This window comes from Octopus bimaculoides, chromosome 3 (genome assembly GCF_046866305.1).
Source record: "Octopus bimaculoides isolate indiv1 chromosome 3, ASM4686630v1, whole genome shotgun sequence".
NCBI lineage: Eukaryota > Metazoa > Mollusca > Cephalopoda > Octopoda > Octopodidae > Octopus > Octopus bimaculoides.
In genome coordinates, this window is record NC_142930.1 from 54,923,206 (window position 1) to 54,946,956 (window position 23,751).

Sequence of the window (23,751 nt, forward strand, 5' to 3'; positions counted from 1 at the left end):
AAAAGTCATTGTAGTAGAAAAGGCAAAATAAGAAGATGGCATGTCATTGGGCTAGACACCCAGCAGAACTGGCTCTATGGAAGTCACACTAGTGGTCACCAAAGAGAAAGAAATTTAAAGTGATAAATGTCTGTAGTCAAGTTTGCTTGTTCACCCAATTTGGATAATTTAAGCCATAACCATCTCGTCTTTTTTTCTCTGACAAAGTACATTATTCAATGTGTCCTATATAAGACAATATGGTGTGATATGAGATTTAACAGCTTTTTCTAGCAGGTTGGATGATCTTTGTCTTACTCCCATATCCAAGGAAGAGACTGAGTGAATGTTGGTGGAGAATAAATTGTTTCATGGATTGCTGCAAACCACTGTGTTAATAATCCTTGAGAGAAATAATCAGCTGAGTCAATGACTTGCAGTTAGGTTTCATATCCAAAGTGGATTGGTTAAGAGATAACACAGAGGTTAACAGTTCAGTTAATATATGTTGAATTTAATAATTCTTTCTAACTAATGTTTGGTACAATGCCAGCAATCTTGAGGGAAGGGTGAAGTTGATTACATCACCCCCAGAGGGAGTGAAGTCGATTACATCACCCCAGTGCTGCACTGGTACTAATTTTAATGACCTCAAAAGGATGAGAGATAAAGTTGATCTCAGTGGTATTTGAACTCAGAATGTACAGAGTCAGAAGAAATGCCACAACTAAGCGTTTTGTCTGACATGCTAATGATTCTGCCAGCTCAGCATCTTGTTGAAGTGAATAATGAAAAAGCAAAAAGATGGGGGACAGAATTTTAATCACAAGTAGCTTTCTGGATGATTCTCTGTTTCATATATGTGTACAAATAATAGGATAGAGGTTAGTTTTGAATTAGTTGCTTTTTCTTTGGAAAGACTGGAATCTCAGACTCAAATGGTGGTATTTTATATCACGGGTGATGCAGAAGATAATGCATGTTTTGCAGCCTGAGTAGAGTTGGCACTACTTCTCACCCCTGCCTTTTTTTTTTTTTGGCATAGTCAGAAAAGGAGAGCAGCATTCATGATCTTTTTTTCACAAGACTTCTAAGAGTGGTGCAGTAAAGAATGGAAGGAATCATGACTTATGATTTACTGCTGCAGGAAATGAAGTTATCCTCAAACTGAAGATCTCCTCCCTCTGCTTATCATGAAATAGCCAAGTTATGGTATTAAACCAAGAATTATTTTAGGTCTGGCACTCAAAAACAAATACAGTTTGATGGGCTTCTATCTAGTGTCCATCTGTCCAACTCCACTCACAATTTCACTTTGGGTTGACCCAAAGTAAAGGCAGAAGACAAAGTATACATGATGGAATTAAACCTAGAGTAACAGGACTGAAAAGCAAGCTTCTGAAATACATGTCTCATGCCCGCAACCATTAAGATAAAGAACTGGCCCTCAAATCTTTTGCATTCAGGTAAATGTGTAACTGATTATATCACAAAGTGCACATCATTTTTCAAAGGAATGCAACATTTTTCTTGAGAAAACAAAGTGATTTCAGATGGTATAGTTCTGGAGATGATTAGGTGAATTGCAAATACATTGGATGCATATGGTGCTTATGGACAAGAGTAAAATAGCTAGTGAAAGGCATGGCTTTTAAGTTTTAAGTTTCCTTCACAAGTCACACTGACTCATAAGGGCCGGTTTCCTGGTTTCCATGACATGTAAATTCTTCAGCTGGACAGGATGCCTGACCATCACATTTTTACTCATTTTTGTCAGTGGAGTGGACTGGAGTAATGTGAAATGAAATCTTTTGTTCAAGAACACAACGCATCGTCTGGTCCGGGAATCAAAACCACAATCTTACGAGCATGAGTCCAGTACCCTAACCATAAAGCCATGCACCTCCACAGGGCATGGTTTTGCAATATATTGTTATACAAGATGGGTGGTTTCAGGACATAACAGTTGTGAATCAACAGAGTGAGGTCCCATGTAATGAAGGGCAGCACTAGAGTAAGCACTTTGAAGAGTAGCCCATGTAGCCATGGAAAATGTAGAGGAAATTGCTGGATAAATGTAAAGATAACAGAGCTTGAAAAACTTCATCTCTAATGGTTTAACATTAGTAATTAAAAGACCTGAAATTTTGTAGGACATCTAAAATTATATATATAATTTGACATCAAAGTGTATATTTATCTATGTATGTAAACAAATACATACACACACATGTACATCGAGTAAGCATGTACACACATACCTAGCAAACATACATGCACACATTCACACACACACACACACACACACACACCATAAAATTATTTGTAAACCAGAAGTGTTAAAGGATACTCAAGGCAGAGGCACCATGAAGTGGCTTGATATCCTCCTAATCGTCGACCAGTTTCTGAACAATGCCACTGGAAATAGCGGTCCCTGCCACAGCTAAGGACCCATTCACAGCTCAATGAAAATATAATAGCATTTACTCGACCAAAATGGGCTGCAAAAGGAAAAGTAAATAAATGTTTGTTACGTGAAGAAAAGAAAAAAACGGTAGTATTGAAATAAATTAACAAGCAAACATGCAACACAGTCTTTACCAATGCTATTGCTGTGGTTATTGTTGTTTCCATTATATTCATCATTACATGCAAACCACCAACTTTTAAAGGGGGAGTATCTTTTCCAACATCAAGAGAATAAACTATGTCAGTAGGGTCTTCTATTCTTTCTAGCACTTCAGACAGTATGAGGGTTGTGCCAGTATTTTCAAAGCCGATTCTGTAGTATGAGAGAGAATCAGATTTAAACCTAGTACTTAACTGGTACTTTACAGACCTTGCAAAGATGAAAGGTATGATTGACATCAGTGAGGTTTGTACTCAGAGTGTAGAGAGCCAGAACAAACACCACTAAGTATTCTAAAACTCAGATTTATTTTGCCTGCCTCATTATATAACATATCACTATATTTAACCATCAATTATAATCAATGTGGTCACTTAAATTGATAGAAATAGTATCTAAATCTTGTTTAAATCACAACTCACCATCTTATGAGATGAGAGAATGACATTAGATAACGTAGTCCTAAATATCTCTAAAAAAAATTAGGATGGTCATTTCTGGAATGGATATTCACAGGGTTGCTTGATCAGAGCTGGCTTGGAACAAACAAACAACAACCACAAAAACCATCATCACCACCAATATGGTTCTACGTAGGCTGGTATGATTTTGTTATTTATCACTAGATCAGTTTTGACCTATGAACACAGATACATTGGATACAGGGCTGAAAAAGATGGGATAGTAACAGGTGGAACATCTCTGATCATAAACCTACTCAAACAACATTAACCTGGGGCTAAATAACGATAGATCTTATCTAGAGTTACTTGGCTCCTTAATACAGCAAAGGTAATTGTAGTTAAGTCTCCACTAACAACATCTGCTTCAACTTACAAAAATAGATTTTAAGTGAAAATTATCGCACAGACACTTTATAGATAATGATTAACTGTATCTGTTACTATTACGTAAAACTGCAAAAGCGACCTGATGAAGTTTTATGTCTAATGAAGGAATATTACATTACATTTATTAAAAGTTGGAATACCTATTAACTGTCGACTAAAGAAAAACAGGCTTTGATTTCAAACTTACCAAGATAATCCCTGACATGCGTCATCCGATTATAATCTTCAGAAATTGTAAACTCCTGGAAGAAAAAAAAACATTTATATATATATATATATATATATATATATATATATCACCATTATTTTAATATTCACTTTCCTATCCTAGCATAGGTCAGACAAGTCTTGTTATTGATGTAATTTTTCTATGGTCAGACACTTTTCCTGTTACCAGCCTTCACTTGCTTCCTAGCAGGGCAATATTTGCTACAGTCTTTCATATGAGAGCTGGACATATCACAGCAGTTGTAAATAAAAGCAGTGTCTATATGGTGACTGATTATTCTGCATACATGCTTATGCAACACTCACTATCAAAACTAGGGGAACATGTACACGCACACAAGCTTTGTACAGTTCCTACCGACAATTTTACTCACAAAGCCTTGAGGTAACAATTACTATAGCCACCTTACGGCAGGTGCCTCTAGAAATAGACATCTACTCTCAGTGCCATGTAAGGAGAAAGCTGAAATCACATAGTTGTGAAGTAAACTGCTTAACCTCGTGTGTGTGTGTGTGTGTGTGTGTGTGTGTGTGTGTGTGTGTGTGTGTGTGTGTGTGTGTGTGTGTGTGTGTGTTACAATAATAATTCCTAAGACAAGGTACAAGGCTGATAGATGTTGGGGTGAGATGGTGGGTGGAACAAAGGGCTGGTTGATTAACCCTTTAGCATTTAAACTAGCCCAGAAATCCTCGTTTTATGTTTAAACTGGCCAGATCCAGCTTCTCACACCTATCCAATAATGTCATTCTAAAATTAAACAATCATTTTAACAAAACCTTGAAGCATCAAGATAACATGTGATTAATTCATAACAATGTGGATGCATTAGCATTACTTTTGACAGAGCAATCTGAACATTAAAGGGTTAATTAACATAGGTACTTGACAGGTACTTTATGTTTTTGACTTGGAGGCATAAAGGGTAAATTTGACATTGTGGCAGAATTTGAACCCAGAACATAAAGGGCCAGAATAAATATTGACCTCAAATTTTGGCACAAGACCAGCAATTCCAGGAGAGGGGGTAATGCAATTACATCGACCCCAGAGTTCAGCAGGCACTATTTTATTGACCCCAGAAGGATGAAAGGCAAAGTCGAGCTTGGTGGAATTTGAACTCAGAATGTAAAGACAGACAAAATGCTGCTAATCAATTTGCCTGGTGTGCTAACAATTCTGTCTGATCACTGCCGAAAAGTTAGAATAAATATTCCAAGGCATTTTGCCTGGTACCCTAATGATTTTACTAATTTACTGCAACAGCAGTAGTAGTAAATTCTGAAGTTATTAATAATGCCACAAATTTTGGAGACAAGATGTAGTCAAAGAACTCAGTGCTTGACTGGAATGTATTTTATTGACCTCACTGAAAGGATGCATCTAAATACCACAAGACACAAGCATCAAATTTATGGGTAAAGAAACTTGATTATATCAAAACTAGTATTTCCCTGTTTCTCTGGTACTTATCTTATCAAACTCAAAATGTAATGGGATGCCTAAATGCCAAAAAGTATTTTGTTCAATACTCATCTCATTGCTTTTTTCATTCATTTATTTGTCGCCTTTCTGGCACTTGTGCCCCCGGTATGTGTAAGGACTTTCGAGCGAGATCGTTGCCAGTGCCCCTGGACTGGCCCTTGTGCGGGTGGCACATAAAATACACCATTTTGAGCGCGGCTGTTGCCAGTACCGTCTGACTGGCCTTCGTGCCGGTGGCACGTAAAAGGACTCACTACATTCTCGGAGTGGTTGGCATTAGGAAAGGCATAGAGCTGTAGAAACTCTGCCAAATCAGATTGGAGCCTGGTGTAGCCATCGGGTTCCACCAGTCCTCAGTCAAATCATCCAACCCATGCTAGCATGGAAAGCGGACGTTAAACGATGATGATGATGATGATGATGATGAAAATTATATTTTACATAGGCACAAAACCACAAATTTTGGATGGAGAAATCATTTATTAAATATGTTACATTATCGACCACAGACGGATGAAAAGTAAAGTTGACCTCAGCAGGACTTAAACTAAGAACATAAAGAGTCAGAGTAAATATTGTGTGGCATTTTGCTTGATACTTTAACAATCCTACCAACCCACCACTTAGGCTTAATTTCAAGGGTTTACATTCTCATCTGCCCTTAAAGTGCAAACAGTATGAAGACTCATTCAAGATTCTGCTTGCAGCTTGAAGAAGCTTAGGAGACACTAGCATTAGTTACTTAAAACAACCCCCAGTATTTGGTTGGTACTTATTTTATCAATCCTAGAAGGTTGACAGGCAACATAAGCTCAGAACCTAAAAGGCCAGAAACAAAGAGCGCAAAGCATTCTGTTCAACAAACAATTCTGCCTATCCAACATTTATTGAAGGACACATATAAAAAGATCAAAGGTAAAATTTAATCAAAATTTCATCTCTTACTCTTTTACTTGTTTCAGTCATTTGACTGCAGCCATGCTGGAGCACTGCCTTGAAGGGTTTTAGTTGAAGAAATTGACCCCAGGACTTATTTCGTCAGCCTAGTACTTATCCTGTCAGTCTCTTTTGCTGAACTGCCAAGTTACAAGGATGAAAACACACACACACATAGATATATACATTTATGTATGTGTCTACAAAGGCTTCGGTTGGTCCGAGGCTATAGTAGGAAACACTTGTCCAAGGTGTCATACAGTGGGACTGAACCCAGAACCACATGGCTGGAAAGCAAGTTTCTTACCACACAGTCACGCCTGCACCTATGGAACTACTTAATAGAACAGAAGTCTATAAAGTGTCAGTTGCCAGGTCTTAGAGGTATGCTGGAAGGATGCAAACAGGCAGCTAAGTGGATAGGGGCCACAACAACCGACAAGCCCATGGATAGGAAACTTGTATTTTGCTGGTTGTACTGTAACAGGTCTATAGTTAAAACAAGTTAATTTGAAATGCTCCAGTCCAGATACTTATAAGTCATACCACAACATAGCACTCTGAAACAGACAAACAGCTTGTTAGCTTCTAGAGTTAGTAAAGAGTAGTGTGCAATAAATATATTTACTCCAGTGATTCATATAAATATCCCAATTTTTTTACAGATCTATCTGTCCACTCTGCTGTGTGGTTGGCATAAGAAAGGCCATCCAGCTGTAAAAAAACCATGTCAAAAAAATACAGAAGTCTGATGCATGCTCCTGTCAAACCATCCAACTTATGCCAGAATGGAGGGCAGATATTAAATGATGATGATCTCTGGGTTTGCAAGAAACAATGTGGAAAAACAAACAAAAATTACATGAATAAATAAACTGGCACATTCCGTCGGATACAACGAGGGTTCCAGTTGATCCAATTAATGGAATAGCTTGCTCGTGAACTTAACGTGTAAGTGGCTGAGCACTCCACAGACATGCACACCTTTGACATAGTTCTCAGGGAGATTCAGTATGACACAGAGTGTGATAAAACTGTCTCTCTGAAATACAAATACAACTCATTTTTGCCAGCTGAGTGGACCATCTGAGTGGACTGGAGCAACATGAAATAAAGTGTCTTACTCAAGGACACACCACACTGCCAGGAATTGAACTTACGTTCTTATGATTGTGAGCTGAATAGCCTTACCACTAAGCCATGTGCCTTCACGTGAATAAATGTCGGAACAGATGAAAATTTTTGGGTGATGGGCAGCAATGGAAGTTTATGATCATTTCTTCCACCTTATATCTGTTACATGGTACATACAGTATGCGTGTATATCTAATTCTTTATTGCCCATAAGGGGACAAACTAGGACAGACAAAGAAACTAAGTCAATTACATCAACCCCAGTGTGTAACTGGTACTTATTTAATCGACCCCGAAAGGATGAAAGGCAAAGCTAACCTCGGCAGAATTTGAACTCAGAACGTAGCGGCAGACGAAATACTGTTAAGCATATCGCCTGACGTGCTAACGATTCTACCAGCTCACCACCGTATGTGTGTATATTATATTCTTTTATATCATTCCTGTGTCTCTTCAAGGAGTGGGCAGACAATAGGCTAATTAGTTTTTCATTGACATAGCTGAATTTTATTATAGAGGTTCAACACAGTTCATGATGTAAATGCAGCTAATGCACGACAATAGTAATGAGCATGATAATAATAATTAGAAAAATAATAACCATAATATAACTAGCATAAAAATAAATAATAATTTGTCTCTTTTGATTGCTTCATTGTTCTAACCAACATCCAAAGTATATGCAGAAACCAGTTTGACTGGCAACAATCATCAGTTTATGAACATGAGTAAAACATCTGATGCTATAAATAATTAATCAATAGGGGAAAAAAATAATAGGATAAAAATATTTGCCCTACTTGCATTTTATTTTGTTTTATTTTATTTATTTATTTATTTTAGTTATTTATAAAATTAATCCCCACTGAACATTATGTGGTCATATGATCGAGAAATTTTTTCTCAGTCACTTGATACTAGGTTTGATACCTCAACATGGTTCCAGTGTCTTTTACCATAGCCTTGAGTCAACTAATGACTTGTGAGTAAAATTAGGTAGACAGAAACTGTGCAGAAGCTTGAAGGATGAGCAGTCCCCATTCTTATGTGGTAGACTTAATCTGTCACCAAATTTAATACCACCACCACCACCACCACCACCACCACCACCACCAGAGCCTTGGCTGGAGAGGGTTCACTGAAAGGAATTATTTTGACTGCATTTCCAACCCGAGAATTACTTGACATTTTTGATATGTTGTTTCTTAATGCAACAATTTTTGAACTAGTGGTGCCCTTCCATTCAAGGAAGCCCTGTAATAAAATGTCATGAGTAATGCCCTTCCTCCTTTAGTTACAGCAAAAAATAACCCTAAAATATAGCAGAATGTGATATATAGACTGTCAGCAGGAACTTAAGAAAAAAACAAAAATGAGAAACAATAGACTTCTGCATGCTAGAATATAAATTAACTCCATGTTTCAGGCTTCAAGTCTCAGGTTTTTAGTTTAAATAGAATTTAGTCAGATAATGGTGTTAATGAGAAGTTGCTGGAGTAGTGGTAATTATGATATATGGCTGTGCTTCAACCTTGACCTATCAGAAGAGATAAATTGGTCGAATGGACAATGCTGGGTTTCAGAGAAATGATTTTATTGTATGTTGCCTCAGTTTTTCTACCTGTCAATAATAGGTACCAGATTATCTTGGAATGTTGCCGATGATGGATTACTGTGTTATCCAGGGAAAAAGAATTTTGTCGTACCGCCTGACTGGCCTCCGTGCGGGTGACACGTAAAAGCACCCACTACACTCTCTGAGTGGTTGGCGTTAGGAAGGGCATCCAGCTGTAGAAACTCTGCCAAATCAGATTGGAGCCTGGTGTAGCCATCTGGTTTCACCAGTCCTTAGTCAAATCGTCCAACCCATGCTAGCATGGAAAGCGAACGTTAAACGATGATGATGATGACTTGATGATATAATACTAGTTTTCACAACTGACCATAAAAAGGGCCATGACTAAAACAAAATTTACCAATTTTTCTTTTTTTAATTCTAGCCTTCCCTAATACAGTCAAATGGCTGACATTGATGAGTCAACAAGACAACCTGCTAGAAATAGCAATCCAACTTCCCTTAAATTGCATACCCAATAGTTAAAAAAAGAAAAACAAAGCCATTGTGGATAAGGTAGTCCCAGATACATTATGACTGATGAAAAATACATTGGATAGTTATGGCTGGAACATCTTTGATCATAGGCCTGCTTGATCAAATTAACATTAAAAAGAATATAACAAAAGTGACATTACAAATGAACAAAATCTAAATGGAATTTTCCTCACAAGGAAAATTTGGTGCTTGTTGCTGTGAGGTCAGAAACAAAAACATGAAAAGAAAATAGAGAGACCAGCTGACAAGTTGATTTATATACTCAGAATGCTTTCAAAGTCTCAAGAACAAATGAAAGACCAAGCGGCTTTCTTTCACAAATGTGAAAATGTGGTCATTAATACAGAGGGAATAATTGAACAATGACACACATACAAGGTGTGTTCAAAAAGTATCCAACTTTTATTTTTTCCCACTCTAAACTAAATCCTTTGGGTAGGAGGTGATGCCACCCTTCTTGCACATGCATGAACATTTTTGTGCTGGTAGGCTGTGTCAGTTCCTGGCTGTTACATTTAGAGTACTTTTTGAATACACCTCGTAAATGCATACACAGATATATCTACATGCAAGTATATTTGAAGAAAAGCAACAAAAATGTATTAGGTTATAGCATACATTTTTGTTGCTTTTCTTCAAATTTAATTCACCAAATCTCTTGATTTTGTTTTTGGTTTTTACCCTACCAAATTCTGGTGCCACAAACATTTTGAGTATCACATACGAGCTTGCACACACTCACATGCTCATACCAAACAGTTTCGAAACAACGCCAAAACAATGCCAGATCATACATTCAAAATAAATGGAAGTGGAGAGACAAGTTACTGAAGAGATTGCAAGAGTGCAATGAAATAATTTAACAAAAAACTATATAAATTAATAAAGGATTGAACCAGTGCATGTGTTTATTACCGGCATAATGCCTCTCCCAAGGTTTAATTGTATTATTATTATTATTATTATATATACACACACACACACACACACACACACATGCAATTTTTTAACACTTCAGTTGAGTCCAAGAAATGAATTCTTTGCAAAGTGTTAGTGTCTCCATTCTCAAACATATCCTAATCTTTCTAAGTGCCCCACAGTCTCAATGAACACCACACTTCTAAATTAAAACCTCTACCTTTATAAAGTACATCAACACCCATCATTGCAAAACATTTTTTTAAACATGAAATAAATGGACTGGCAGACTCCCAGTTCTTGATGCTCCAAGTTCAAATACCACCAAGATCTCTTCAGAATAATAAAATAAAGTACCAAAGTACTAGGATTGATTACTCAACAAACCACTTTCCCCAAATTTCAGGCCTCATACATTTCTATGTTAAAATCAATTGTTATTAAAACGGATAAGGTTGGTGGAATCAGAGCTTCAGAATAATCTTCACATTCTCAGATCGAATCACTCTAAGGTCAACTTATTAATAAACTAAAGTGCCAATCAAGCACTAGAGTTGATTTAACCAACACAATCCATCCCACAAACTTTCAGGCTTTGTTCCTATGATAAAAAGATTTATATTTTATTCTGAATAGGAAGAAGCAGTATAGTGTCAGACTACACATCTTATGGTATTTCTTGCAGATCTTTGCATTTTGAGTTGAAATTCTACCAATGTCAATGAAATAAAAATCCACTTCTCTTAAAATTGCTGGCCTTGTGCCAAAATCATCATCCTCATGGCAGTGGCAGCATGAGGATTGGCAGAATCATTAGAGTCAGCCAAAATACCTTGCAATGTTTTTTTTTTTTATCTTTATGCTGAAAGTTCAAATCCTGTAGGGATCAACTTTGCTTTTCCTCCTTATCATCATTGTCGTTTAACGTCCGCTTTCCATGCTAGCATGGGTTGGACAATTTGACTGAGGACTGGTGGACCAAGAGGCAACACCAGGCTCCAATCTGATTTGGCAGAGTTTCTACAGCTGGATGCCCTTCCTAACGCCAACCACTCCGAGAGTGTAAAAAAGAAAAGAACTAAAAAAAAATCAAGTACCAGTCAAGTATTGGGCTCAATAGTGTTGGTTAACTTTCACCCCTCAGAATTGTTTGTCATGTATCAACCATTATTATTATTATCATCATTATTATTATAGACATCGCACAAGATGCAATATTGTGAGGTTGTTGATTGAAGATATTGTGTCTACCGCGGGGTTTTGTACTGTTTGTCAAGTCACAAGGACCTCAGACAGACAGTACTTTACGCAATATGCATGCAGTTCCAAGTAATGCCAACTTTAGAAATACCCTACAATCTAGGTGTATTGCAAAAGTTTTCAAATGTTTTTTCAGATTGGGTGGTATTGAACCCAGTGCTCCAATGACAATAGGGATAACCTTTATGTTTAACTCTTGTAGCTACCACATCTTAGCAATCTCAATTCTCAGGTCCCCATATTCATCAACCTTTTCTCTTTTTTTCATGATATGTTGATCTCCTGGCACTGCCATGTTAATTATTAGGCACTCTATTGTCATTATTAAGATGGTGAGCTGGCAGAATTGCTGAAACACTGGACAAAATGCTTAGCTGCATTTTGTCTGTCTCTACATATGCATTCAAATTCCTAAGTCAACTTTGCCTTTCATCCTTCTAGGGTTGTTAAGATAAGTAACAGTTGAGTACTGATGTTGATGTAATCATCAACTAACACCTTCCTCTGAAATTGCTGGCTTTGTGCCAAAATTTGAAACCACTATTACTATTATTAATATTAAAGGAGGTAGACTGGCAGAATTGCCAGAGCATCAGAAATAAGGTTGTATGGTATTCGTTTGGCCTCTTTACATTCTAAGTTCAAACCTTGCCGATGTCGATTTTGCATTCACTCTATTCGGTGTTGATAAATGATTTATCAAATATTAGGATTGATGGCATTGACTAATCTTCTCCCTTCAAAACTGTTGGATTGAAGCTTGATTAGAAACAATATACCCATGCCAGCATGGGAGGCAGACGTTAAATGATGATGATGATGATACAAAATAATAATTGTTTCAAATTTTTGGCACAAGGCCTGCAATTTTAGGGGGAAAGAGATTGTTGATTACAACAGCTCTTGTACCCTGCTGGTACTTATTTTATCAACTCCAAAAGGATGAAAGGCAAAGCCGACCATGGCAAGATTTGAACTCAGAATGTAAAGTGTTGGAAGAAAGGCTGTTAAGCATTTTGTCTGCCAAATCACTGCCTTAATAATAACAAAGTATAGAATAGACAACACTACCGATAGCGACAAATGCAGAATGTATGGTGAGAGGGGTGAAACGGTATGGCAAATTGTTAGTGAATGCCTGAAATTGGCACAATGCAAATACAAAAGACTCCATGACAATGTGGCAAGAATGATCCATTGGGAACTCTGTGGAAATCACGGCCTACAAAGAGCAAACATGTGGTATCAGCGAACCCCAGAAGGAGTCACCGAAAATGAGAATTGCAAAATCCTATGCGATAACATGACCAGACATAGGAAACCAGACATTGTTGTGGTGAATAAAAAAGAAAGAACATGTATGATAATCGACATAGCATATCCCGGTGCCAACAGGATCAATGTGAAAGAAGAAAAAATAAACAACTATGACGATTTAAAGTGGGAAAGAAAGAAGAAATAAACAACTATGATGATTTAAAGTGGAAAATACGAAGGTTGTGGTTAATGAAGAGAGTAGACATGATACCAATTGTAATTGGTGCACTTGGAAGTATCAGCACTCAACTACGAATATGGCTGAAAAAGATTTGTGCAAGTGTGAAGGTAGAACACCCACAACAATCAGTATTGCTTGGAACTGCAAGAATTCTTCGCAGGGTTCTTGAAGCATGACCAGTAAACAAGTGTCACCTTAGTCTGCTGGCTGTGGACAGCTGACACTTTTCATCATACCCAGCAATATAAGCTGTGGGTTTTAATACAATAATAATCCTTTCTACTATAGGCACATGGCATAAAATTTTTTAGGGAGGAGATAATTTGATCATATTGACCCCCAGGGTGTAATTGGTACTTATTTTATCAACCCAGAAAGAATGAAAGGTAAGTCAACCTTGGTAGAATTTGAACTCAGAACATAAGGACAGACAAAATTGCATTAAGCATTTTGCCTAGCATGCTAATAATTCTGCCAGCTCGCTGCCTTCTTAATAATAATAATAATAATAATAATAATATTTTCTACTAAAGGCACAAGGCCTGAAATTTGGGGGGAGGGGACTAGTCGATTACATTGACCCCAGTACTTTGTTCAGCGTAAGCATTTTATTCAGCATGCTAACGATTCTGCCAGCTCGTCAACTTCTTAATAATAATATTTCAAATTTTTACAAGGGCAGCTTGGAGGAAGTAGAGATGAGTCGATTACATCAACCCCAGTAATCAACTGATACTTATTTTATCGACCCCTAAAGAATGAAAGGCAAAGTCGACATCGGCAGAATTTGAACTCAGAACGTAAAAATAGATGAAATACTGCTAAGCATTTCGTCAAGCATGCTAACAATTCTGCCAGCTCACCACCTTAATAATAATAGTAATAATAATAGATATTATTATGGTTGTTTCTTGTTGGGCATCACATGCTTATGTATTGCTCTAGTTTGGACAAACATACAAGGTGGATGACTTGCACAGTTGTTAAAACCTTGGAAACAATACTTTGTAGTATTTGTTCTAACACTTTACATTCCGAGTTCAAATCCCACTTTTCATCATTTTGAAGTTGATAAATAAAGTAGCAGCCAAGTACAGAAGCTGATTCTACTTTCTTCCTCTTTCTCACCCTACTCTCTCTCTCTTTCTTTCTCTCTCAAAACATTCAGACCTGGAGAGAGATGGGTTCCAACTGGTAAAAAGCATCCAAAATGTAGCATGTGTCTATACAGCACTCCTATGACTCCACTGCATACAGACATATGAAGAACTATTTCTTAGAATATCACAGATTTATTACACCCCTTGCCAGCAAAAGAATGCCTGAATAACAGGGCTTGCATAGTTTAAAATCAAAACTAACAACAAAAATACTCACCGATATTGTACCATTATCTAGACCAACGAATAGCCGTCTGGTTTCACCATTATAATCCATAGCAGTTGCAGCAGCTGAAATGTAACAAAGCAGAAATATCTGAAGTGAAACATAATAGTAGTAATACTGAGGGCAAGAGACAAAGAAGAGCTATTAAAATCAAAATAATTGCTCATTTTATGAATAATAGCATTGTAACTGACAAGTCTTCTATGAGCCAAGTACAGCTTCAGTGTCTTTACAATGGCAAGAGTGACAAAGGAGTATCTTTGTAATGCTGGCACAATAAATACTGCAAAGTATTTTTGTTTGAAAGCACAGAGTTATCAGTCCAATGTTTACATCTTTTGTCAAAATATATTAGTAAAAGATATACACACACACACACACAAGAGCACATATAAACACATACACACGCCCACACTAACACTAGCCTTACTAATTCTGGAACACTTAGTTGCCACATATTTTGAAGCTGGTTACAGGTGTTACAGTCTTGTTTCTTGTGTGGGGAAATCCATCTCGTCAGCAACATTGGACTCAAGGTAGTTGAAGTCATGGACTCTGAATTGTGTTGTGTGCCATCAATGAACAAATGAGCAAGTGGCTTTCATCTTCAAAGGCAGTCATGTATTCACACTGCTTTGTAGTCTTCTCTATGGAGCCATGGATTATGAAAAAGCTTTAGGATTGTCTTGAGGGTACAAACACTAAGCTTCTAGTGAGGACCCAAAATGCTTTGACATGAGCACATGTCAAAGAGAAGATTTATGGACATATTCCACCTATTCCTATTATTGGTAGGCTTTGATAGCCATTACTAGTGTGCTCAACACCAAACCATACTAAGTGCTGTATTTTGTTTACTTTTACACTCTAATAAAAGAAAAGAACCACTCAACTGCATTGATGTTATTGGCACAGACAAGGAATTGAGAGTCCATTAAAACTAATTGGGGAGAGAGATTCCTGTTGTGGAATGAACAAACACATCCTCATTGTGACTACTTGAAGAATACACATACAATTGTTGTCCTGGACATCAGTAAAGCATTTCACTATTTATCTTACCTTCCAGCTAAGCTGTTCCATTATGGACTGCAGTGGTTACCAATATTTTTTATTGTAAATTTTTGTCAGGCCACTATCACTGTTTGCATTGGAGGGGCTTTTGTTTTTCAAATTCTCTGAATTCAGGTGCTCTACAAGGTCCAGTTATGTCTCCCAGATGCAGTAATGATCTAATGACTGCTACTTGCATGCATACACACACACACACAAATTAAATAATACTACCAGTTACTGCTCCTTAATTCTCCACACATAAAATGATATTGTGACAGGGAGCTCCTCTATAAAGCACACATCTACAGAGAGCTCCTCTGTCCAGCATGAATTGTGATACAAAGCTCTTTCATACAACAGGTGTTGTGATAGAGAGCACATCTGTATAGCATGCATGATGACTATACAGCATATATAATGACAGAAAGCTCATCTATACAACATGTATTCTGATAGAAAGCTGCTCTATGAAGTACATATTATCATGGCAAGCTCCTCTATATAGCACAATCTTGTGCTCAAGAGGTCTAAACAAGTGCTGTGAGAGAGCTCTAAACCTCATGTGCAACACAAAGTTCTGACAATAAACTGCAAATGACATTGCGACAATAATCGATCAAAAGTTTCCAAATGATTAGTGGTAAGTAGAGCCTGAAGGCAGAAAGCTTTTCAAAGGAATATGAAAACACCTCTGCCAAATGTTACATTCACTTTAGTAGTCATGGGTTCAGATAAATAATCTATTAATTTTAAGTAAACAGTGGAAAAAAGTCAATTAACTTAGTCTACCTTCTGATGTTAATCAGTTGAAGTATGGCAGATGTAAATTTTATCCTTGATATATTAATAGGTTTGTACTAAAGCCAAGTCTTAATATGCAGTTAGTTGATCTGGCTTTGATAGACTTACATCAGGGGTATATATATTTATCACATAGCTTCTTTGATAAAAACATGTAGTCCCAATTGTTGTTTAACCCCAGGTTGGCTCTGACTGAGAAAACCCACAGCCAAAGGTAGTTCAAGTTATGATAATCTAAGTTTTTGTTTTTAAAAATTTGTTTGCAGGCAGAGAGTAAGCATTCCCTATGTTACAGCCACCTCAGGTTGTGTGATTTCATGGAAATTGTAAGGTATGACCATTAATTTTGGGATATGGTCTGTAATTTTGCTCTTACGGAAACTTGTATTGCATGGTTTTTAAATTATTAACAATTTAAAACTACACTTTCTTCTTAGCTCAATGACCACTTACATTTTAGTTAAGATCAAAGTAGATATAGTTAACGATTTGAAAAACTATCATCACATTACACACACATATGTATATATGATGTACTTAATGTGATTGTGTGTGTGTGTTTCTATCATCATCATGAGCACAAAGACCAACAGCAACAGTAATATATGGTATGAAGACAAGAAAATCCATTTCAAATAAAAACATATAAAGTGATATCCTAGCACATTTAAAAGTTGGTTTAAACAGCCACAGCAATATAGTTAGCAAGAACAATATAACACCAACAACACCTGCCCACTGTCACTAACATCTAAACCAATGCAACCCACATTATCACCACTATCAACCCATCAACTTTTGAATCCAACTGGCAACAGATATCAGCATGTATGCTAACACATGTATGCATGACTGTGTGTCTTAAGTCAGAAATGCAAGGGGTGAATTATCTATAAAATCTGGTGAACTGTAAGCTAACTATCATCATGTAGTACTTTCTCTTCCTCAGTCATTCACCTTTTCATCTCATTTTCATTATTGCATCGATAGAAATAGGACAATTTTCTGCTCCTACAAATCAGATTTTTCCTGGGTCAATGTCTTTTACTACATATTTGTTGCTTCTGTTGAATTTACCTTCAATTTAAGATGGTCTATCAGACAACCCTGAAGGCAGTAATGTGTAAAGGAACCATAAAGTGGTTACACAGGATATTAAACTTGATGATTTAAAAAGACTTTATGCAGAAGTGAAACTAAGTTACATTGCCAGAACATGAAATCTTGCATCAGGAACAGTATGTGACAACAGAAAAAATTATGTCAAGTGCTCAAGAAGCTAATCTGCTGGCTGTCCAGACCATATTTTCCCATAGATCTAATATAATGCTTAAAATGGAATGATTTTTGAGTGTATGGGTCAAGGATCAGAATTGATGTAATGTGCCAATAATTATGATGGTAATTCAAAAATGAGCCAAAAGTTTATATGACGATTTGTAGAAAAAGGAAAGTGAAACTTCAAATGAAGGAACCCTTTTTGACAAGTAAAGTCTTGTTTGAAAGATTTAAGAAGTGCGTGAATTTGCACAACATAAAAATGACTGGTGAAACTTTAGTCACTGATACGGAGGACTGCTACTAATTATCCTAAACAGTTGAAGAAAATGATTGCTGCCGGGGGTTGCATACCAGAGCAAGTATATAATGTTGATGAAACTGCACTTTTCTAGAAGTGCATGCCCACTAAAACCTTTATTTCTTGATAACAACAATCAGTACTAGCATTTAAAGCAGCCAGAAATCATCTGTCACTTCTTTCAGGAGGAAATGCCACAGGTGATATGAAATTAAAGCCCCTACATGTGCATCACTTCGAAAATTCTAAGGCTTTCAAAGGTTACACAAAGTTTAACTTCTGATTTTGTGTTCAAATAAGAAGGCATGGATGACTGAGAGCCTTTTCAAAGAGTGGTTTACACAAAAGTGTAAAGTGCAATAGAAAGGTACAGTGCCAGACACAATATTTCAAACAGAGCATTACTTCTTTTAGACAGTGCACCAAGCCACCCATCAAACTTAGATGACCCTTCTGATAATGTGAGAGCAGAATATATCCCAAAGAATACAACTTTGCTCCAGTGTGATAGCTAACTTCAAGACATGTTGCACGAGAGAAACTTGCAAAACAACTTATGAAAGCAATTGAGTAGGAGGATAAACCTACAGTTGGAGATTTCTGGAAGAAATTCAGCATAATGGATGTTGAGGATAATGTAGCTGAAACCTTCAACTTTGCTACAAAAATTATTGTTAAAAGGTTGACACTAATAGAGGGAGGTCTGCAGGTTTTTGCTAATAATGATTCTAATCATGAACATTATAAAAATTACAAGAGGAGTTTACAATGAGCTCAGTTCCTGTACAAAGAGATGATGCATCATAAACAATAAACAACTTTGGATAAGTTTTTCACCCTTCAAGATGATGTTGGTGATAATGAATTATAAGACAGTAAATATTTATCTCAAATTTTGGCAGAAGGCCAGCAAGTTCAGAGGAGTGATAAGTCAATTATATCGACCCCACCATGCTCAACTGGTACTCTTTTTATCAACCATGAAAGGCAAAGTCAGCCTCGGTAGAATTTGAACTAAGAACACAAAGACAAGCATTTTATCCGGTGTGCTAATGATTCTACCAGCTTGCTGCCTAATGAACTATAAGAAAGTAAATATTGTCCCGCATCTTCCTAGTAATGCTCATTCCACCACCACCACCACCCCTCACACAGTAGTCAACATCTTTTGTGGTAAGAATGTAATCTTACAATATACTGACTTTTATTAATTCCCTAATGTATTCCTCTTGAAATATTTTTGTGTTTTTATGTCTATATTGTACCATGTATGTTTCAAAATTATTTTCATGTATAAAGATGATAGGATTGCTTGTTATTTGTTGCTTCTTTTTTGGAGGGGGTGTCTTTGAAAAAGTACATAGGAACATAATCTAACTTGATAATATGAAAATCAATAGAAAAATTCCACATTTCAGAAGTTCACATTACAGCCAGATTTTCAGGAACAACTTACGAGGGATTCCTGTATATCTCCCACTACATCTTTGTATCCTTTTTAAGGCAGTAGTCCTAATTGCTTTAGCAAAAATATAATTCGCAACTCGGCTATAAAAGTTGATTTACATGTACACTAGTTTCCAGCTTATTATAGAAAGCCTAACTATTGATTTGTTTTTCTTTTAAATGGTTTATCAGTAACACAAGGACAAAGTAACAACTTTTTATGACTGTATAATGAGTATATTATCATTAGAGGTAATGGGTTAACTGTCAGGTTAAGTTGGTTCCATTCAAATATCTTGGGTGACATTAGGAGTAAGGAGATCAATATCACCCAAGAGTGAGCCGAGAGAAAGCTATCCCTGAAGGTTGGGCAGAGCAGACAAACATCTGCATCGTGTCCATCATATAGTACTGCCTGAGCCCATCATGGCTTGCTCTTGTTTTTGCCTGTTCAGATTGAAGCATCTATTATTTCACTGCTTGTAAAAAGAGCAAATTCTACTGGCCAATTCTACAAACACCATTGCAGACATCTCAATGGAATGCAGCTAGATGGTAGAATTTAGCTTCTGCTTCTTTTGTTGAGGATGTCTGGGAGTACAGTCAATGTCATAAATGGGAGGGAGCTTAAGGATACTTGGGTTGAGAGGTCTGAGATCACCTATGTATGCTCTCAAAAAATTTAACGGCTTTAGTGGAAAGTCAATTGAGTGCCAGAGAAAGGGTAAAATATAGGAAATAAGACAGAGACCATGCACTTCAGAAGACAGACCATGTTGTTTGCAAGAAGAGACTCAATAGATCACAGTGTGGTAGCTGCTCCATTAAGCATGTTACTCAGAATGGCACATCAAATTGTATGCAAGTGATCATTTTTATCTTGATCTCTCCAAATAAGGGAGGCAAGGCAGTACCAGAATGGCAATTCTATCAGCACCTTGAGGTTGAGACACTTTTGGAAACTAACTTAGATCCAGCTATGGTTTCTTCTTGGAAGCATTCAGCCATTATCAATTGGAGGTAGCCTGGCACCATGCTCTTTTATCAAGTGAATATGCAAACCATTACTCTGACCTCATGATTCCTATTGTATTGGATGGAACAGCTATAACCAAACGATGTTGCTGGCATTACTGTCGGTCAGCTGAAGCATCAGCATTGAATGACATATGACTATGTTGAAACCCTGACAACTTGGAGCCTCACATATGTAGATGCACCAGTAGGATAAAACTAACACGTTTCATGATGATCCCAGCTCACATACCTTCACATCAGTGGGTGAACAATACAGCACTTTGTGAATTCTACTTCGCATTGAGAGGAAGAGCCCCTATACTGGTGGTTCAAAAAGCAACATAACTGTGAAAGCTTGGTTACTACAAGCCAGATATCACTGCAGTAACTTTTCTGATATTCTCTTGGCAGATACACAGATCACTGTTCAGAAAAGACCAATGAGCACAGAAGGCTCAGTGTGCACCATAGCTGATGTGAGGACATGCTGATTCTGCAGTACTAGGTCAGGCAAAGAACAGAACTAAGCATTTAACATCTGGTATGTTGTCAGGTGCACACAAATATCAACAAGTCAGGTAATGTGACCAGTATAACTTGGATATCAGTTTTTATAGGGAGGACTAATAATGATGTACTCAACAAAATTTTGTGTCAACAAGAGTCAACAGATTGGTTTGTTTTAAAAGACATTCAACTTGGAAACTAGATAACTTTCAGAAATCTCAGCCAGGCAGTATTATCAGAAATTTTGATTGGGGGGGGGGGGGGCTTGCCAATACAAAATAAACTCAATGGGGCACAGGAATGTTGTTAGCTAGGCCTCTCTCAGTTGCATGCAAAATGACAAAACAATTCTACAAGCACTCATTTGCAAGGTTATGTAGAGCAACTGTTATCACATGTTCAATGGGTCTGGCAATTGCTGAGTCCATTAGAAAAACTGCCCTGTCACCTTCCTTTAGCTGGGAATGGAAATCAACTTTTCTTTGTCTGATGGCTCTGGTTAAAGAGGTTGCATAGTGGATATAACTGACAAGACATAGAAGAGATACTTTCCTTGTCAACCAAGTCTTTACTGATATTAAGTTTGACTTGGACAGGAAGGTGGGGGCAGAGAAGGCAGTGTTACCTTCTAGAAAATTTATTAAAAGGTAGGTGAAAGTGGCAAGCATGATTTGAATGAGTGGGCCTACAACTGGAAAAGAACTTGTTAGTCGGATAATGCTATAACTGTGGGGTTCCTTGAATGACCAAAAGTAGTAGGCCTCCACATGGGACTTTACTATATGTTTGTTTGGTGTTTTTTTTATATCTTTTACTTCTTTCAGAATTAGACTGCAGCCATGCTGTGGCACCACCTTATAGAATTTTAGTTGAATGAATCAATGCTTCCAGTCCTATTTTTTATTTTTTTATTTTGAAAGCCTGGTATTTATTGTTGCTGTCTCTTTTATTGAATTGCTATGTTACAGGGACAGAAACACACAACACCAGTTAAGTGGTGACGGAGGACAAACACAGAGAACGATACACATTTCATTCAGTTTCTAAATAGTAATCTGTTCCATTAATCATCATGCTTGTGGCAATAATAAAGACATTATTATTTGTCAGAGAAAGACATAGGAATGAATACAAAACACTTCAAAGTAGGTACTTTAGAATTGTTGGGGTTGATAAAGTGAAGTGCAAATTAGCTATCAAACTTACTGCTTAATCTCCAAAGTCTTATTACATTAGGCCAACAAAAATATTCCTTTATACCTGCTTAATGCAAAATGCTTTGTCTCTTTCACGCACAAACACATATATAGGTACAATTTTGGGGATTTAGTCCAAAGTTGTATCAGTATGTTTAGTATTAAATTGTGAGTTAAATCAGCAACGTTGTGCAGGTATGTTTTAAGCTATAGAATAGTGATTCCTCTTCAATGCATCTTACACATAAACACTGCAACTTGCTCATATTTCATAAATTTTAATGAAAAAGAACTAGGTAAAATAAACAGGTGAGTGGACAATTCTAAAGTGGCTTGAAACTATACAAACAATATATTTGTGTGTGTGTGTGTGTGTGTGTGTGTGTGTGTGTGTGGATAGATAGACAGACAGATACACAGATAGAAATGTCATTTTACATCTGCTTTTGATGCTGACATATAGCATGGGCTGGATGGTTTCAGAAGGCCCCAATAAGTCAGAGGTCCAAGATGTTCTCCAGTATCTCTGTTTTTGCATGATTTCTATAACTGGATACCATTCTTAACACAAACCTCTTTACAGAATGTACTGGGTGCTTTTGTTAGTGGCACTAGGACAAGTGAGATGGCCTTGTGACTTGTAAATTAAACACACATATATACACACACTGACACACAGTAAGTAAGAACTTATTGCTTTACACATGTATACAAAATCACTTCAGAATTTTTTCTTGAAAATTTAAATATACATGCAAATCATGCTTTCTATAATTTCTCAAGAATTTGTGTCAGTCCCAAATCTGAATCCAAGAGCACATCCTCAAGTTTTATATCTCAAAACAAAGAAAGATTTACTACTGTTTCATTAGAAATATATATAATGTCTAATTGAGTGGAGGCGCAATGGCCCAGTGGTTAGGGCAGCGGTTTCGATTCCCAGACTGGGCGTTGTGAGTGTTTATTGAGCGAAAACACCTAAAAAATCTCCACGAGGCTCCGGCAGGGGATGGTGGCGAACCCTGCAGTACTCGTTCACCACAACTTTCTCTCACACTTCCTGTTTCTGTTGTGCCTGTATTTCAAAGGGTCAGCCTTGTCACACTGTGTCACGCTGAATATTCCCAAGAACTACGTTAAGGGTACACGTGTCTGTGGAGTACTCAGCCACTTGCACGTTAATTTCACGAGCAGGCTGTTTCGTTGATCGGATCAACTGGAACCCTCGACGTCGTAAGCGACTGAGTGCCAACAACAATAACAACAATGTCTAATTGTAGACTATATGCAGAAAATATATCATCTAATTCTGTCCCTAACTAATTGGGCTATTACACTCTCCCAATCCAAAAATTTGATGCCTTTGTAATTATTTCTACCTAGGCATCTTTTTTACTATTGTAACAATTGACCTTAAGGCTGTCATTGGATATATCACCTTCCTGTACAACCTGATTAAACTATGTGAGTGGCTAGTCCATATCCTACTCTGTCAGATATTTTACACATCTCACTGGTGATTTTTGATGGATCAAGAGTTTTCCTGTCTTTGCATCCTAAATTGCTTATTTTCTATACTGCTATCAACTAACAAAGCTGATTCCTCTATTGGGTCCCCATTAGGAAGACTCTCTTTCTCTTGTGCATTCACTACATGTAGTACCCTTTCAAGGTAGCACTTCTATGCTACCTCTTTTTCAGACTTACTAAGTACAAGTGTACCATTATCCATCA

General features: G+C 37.1%; 1 protein-coding gene across 1 annotated transcript in view; it reads right to left on the reverse strand.

Annotated features, from left to right (window-relative positions):
* LOC106868453 (WD repeat and FYVE domain-containing protein 2) overlaps positions 1–23,751 on the reverse strand; it is an 89,001-nt gene that overhangs the window by 18,315 nt on the left and 46,935 nt on the right. The window contains exons 3-5 of the mRNA XM_014913727.3: positions 14,407–14,480; positions 3,647–3,701; positions 2,330–2,480 (exon numbers count right to left, since the gene is read on the reverse strand). Coding sequence (XP_014769213.1) covers positions 2,330–2,480; positions 3,647–3,701; positions 14,407–14,480 — 280 coding nt within the window. The remainder of the gene's footprint in view (positions 1–2,329; positions 2,481–3,646; positions 3,702–14,406; positions 14,481–23,751) is intronic.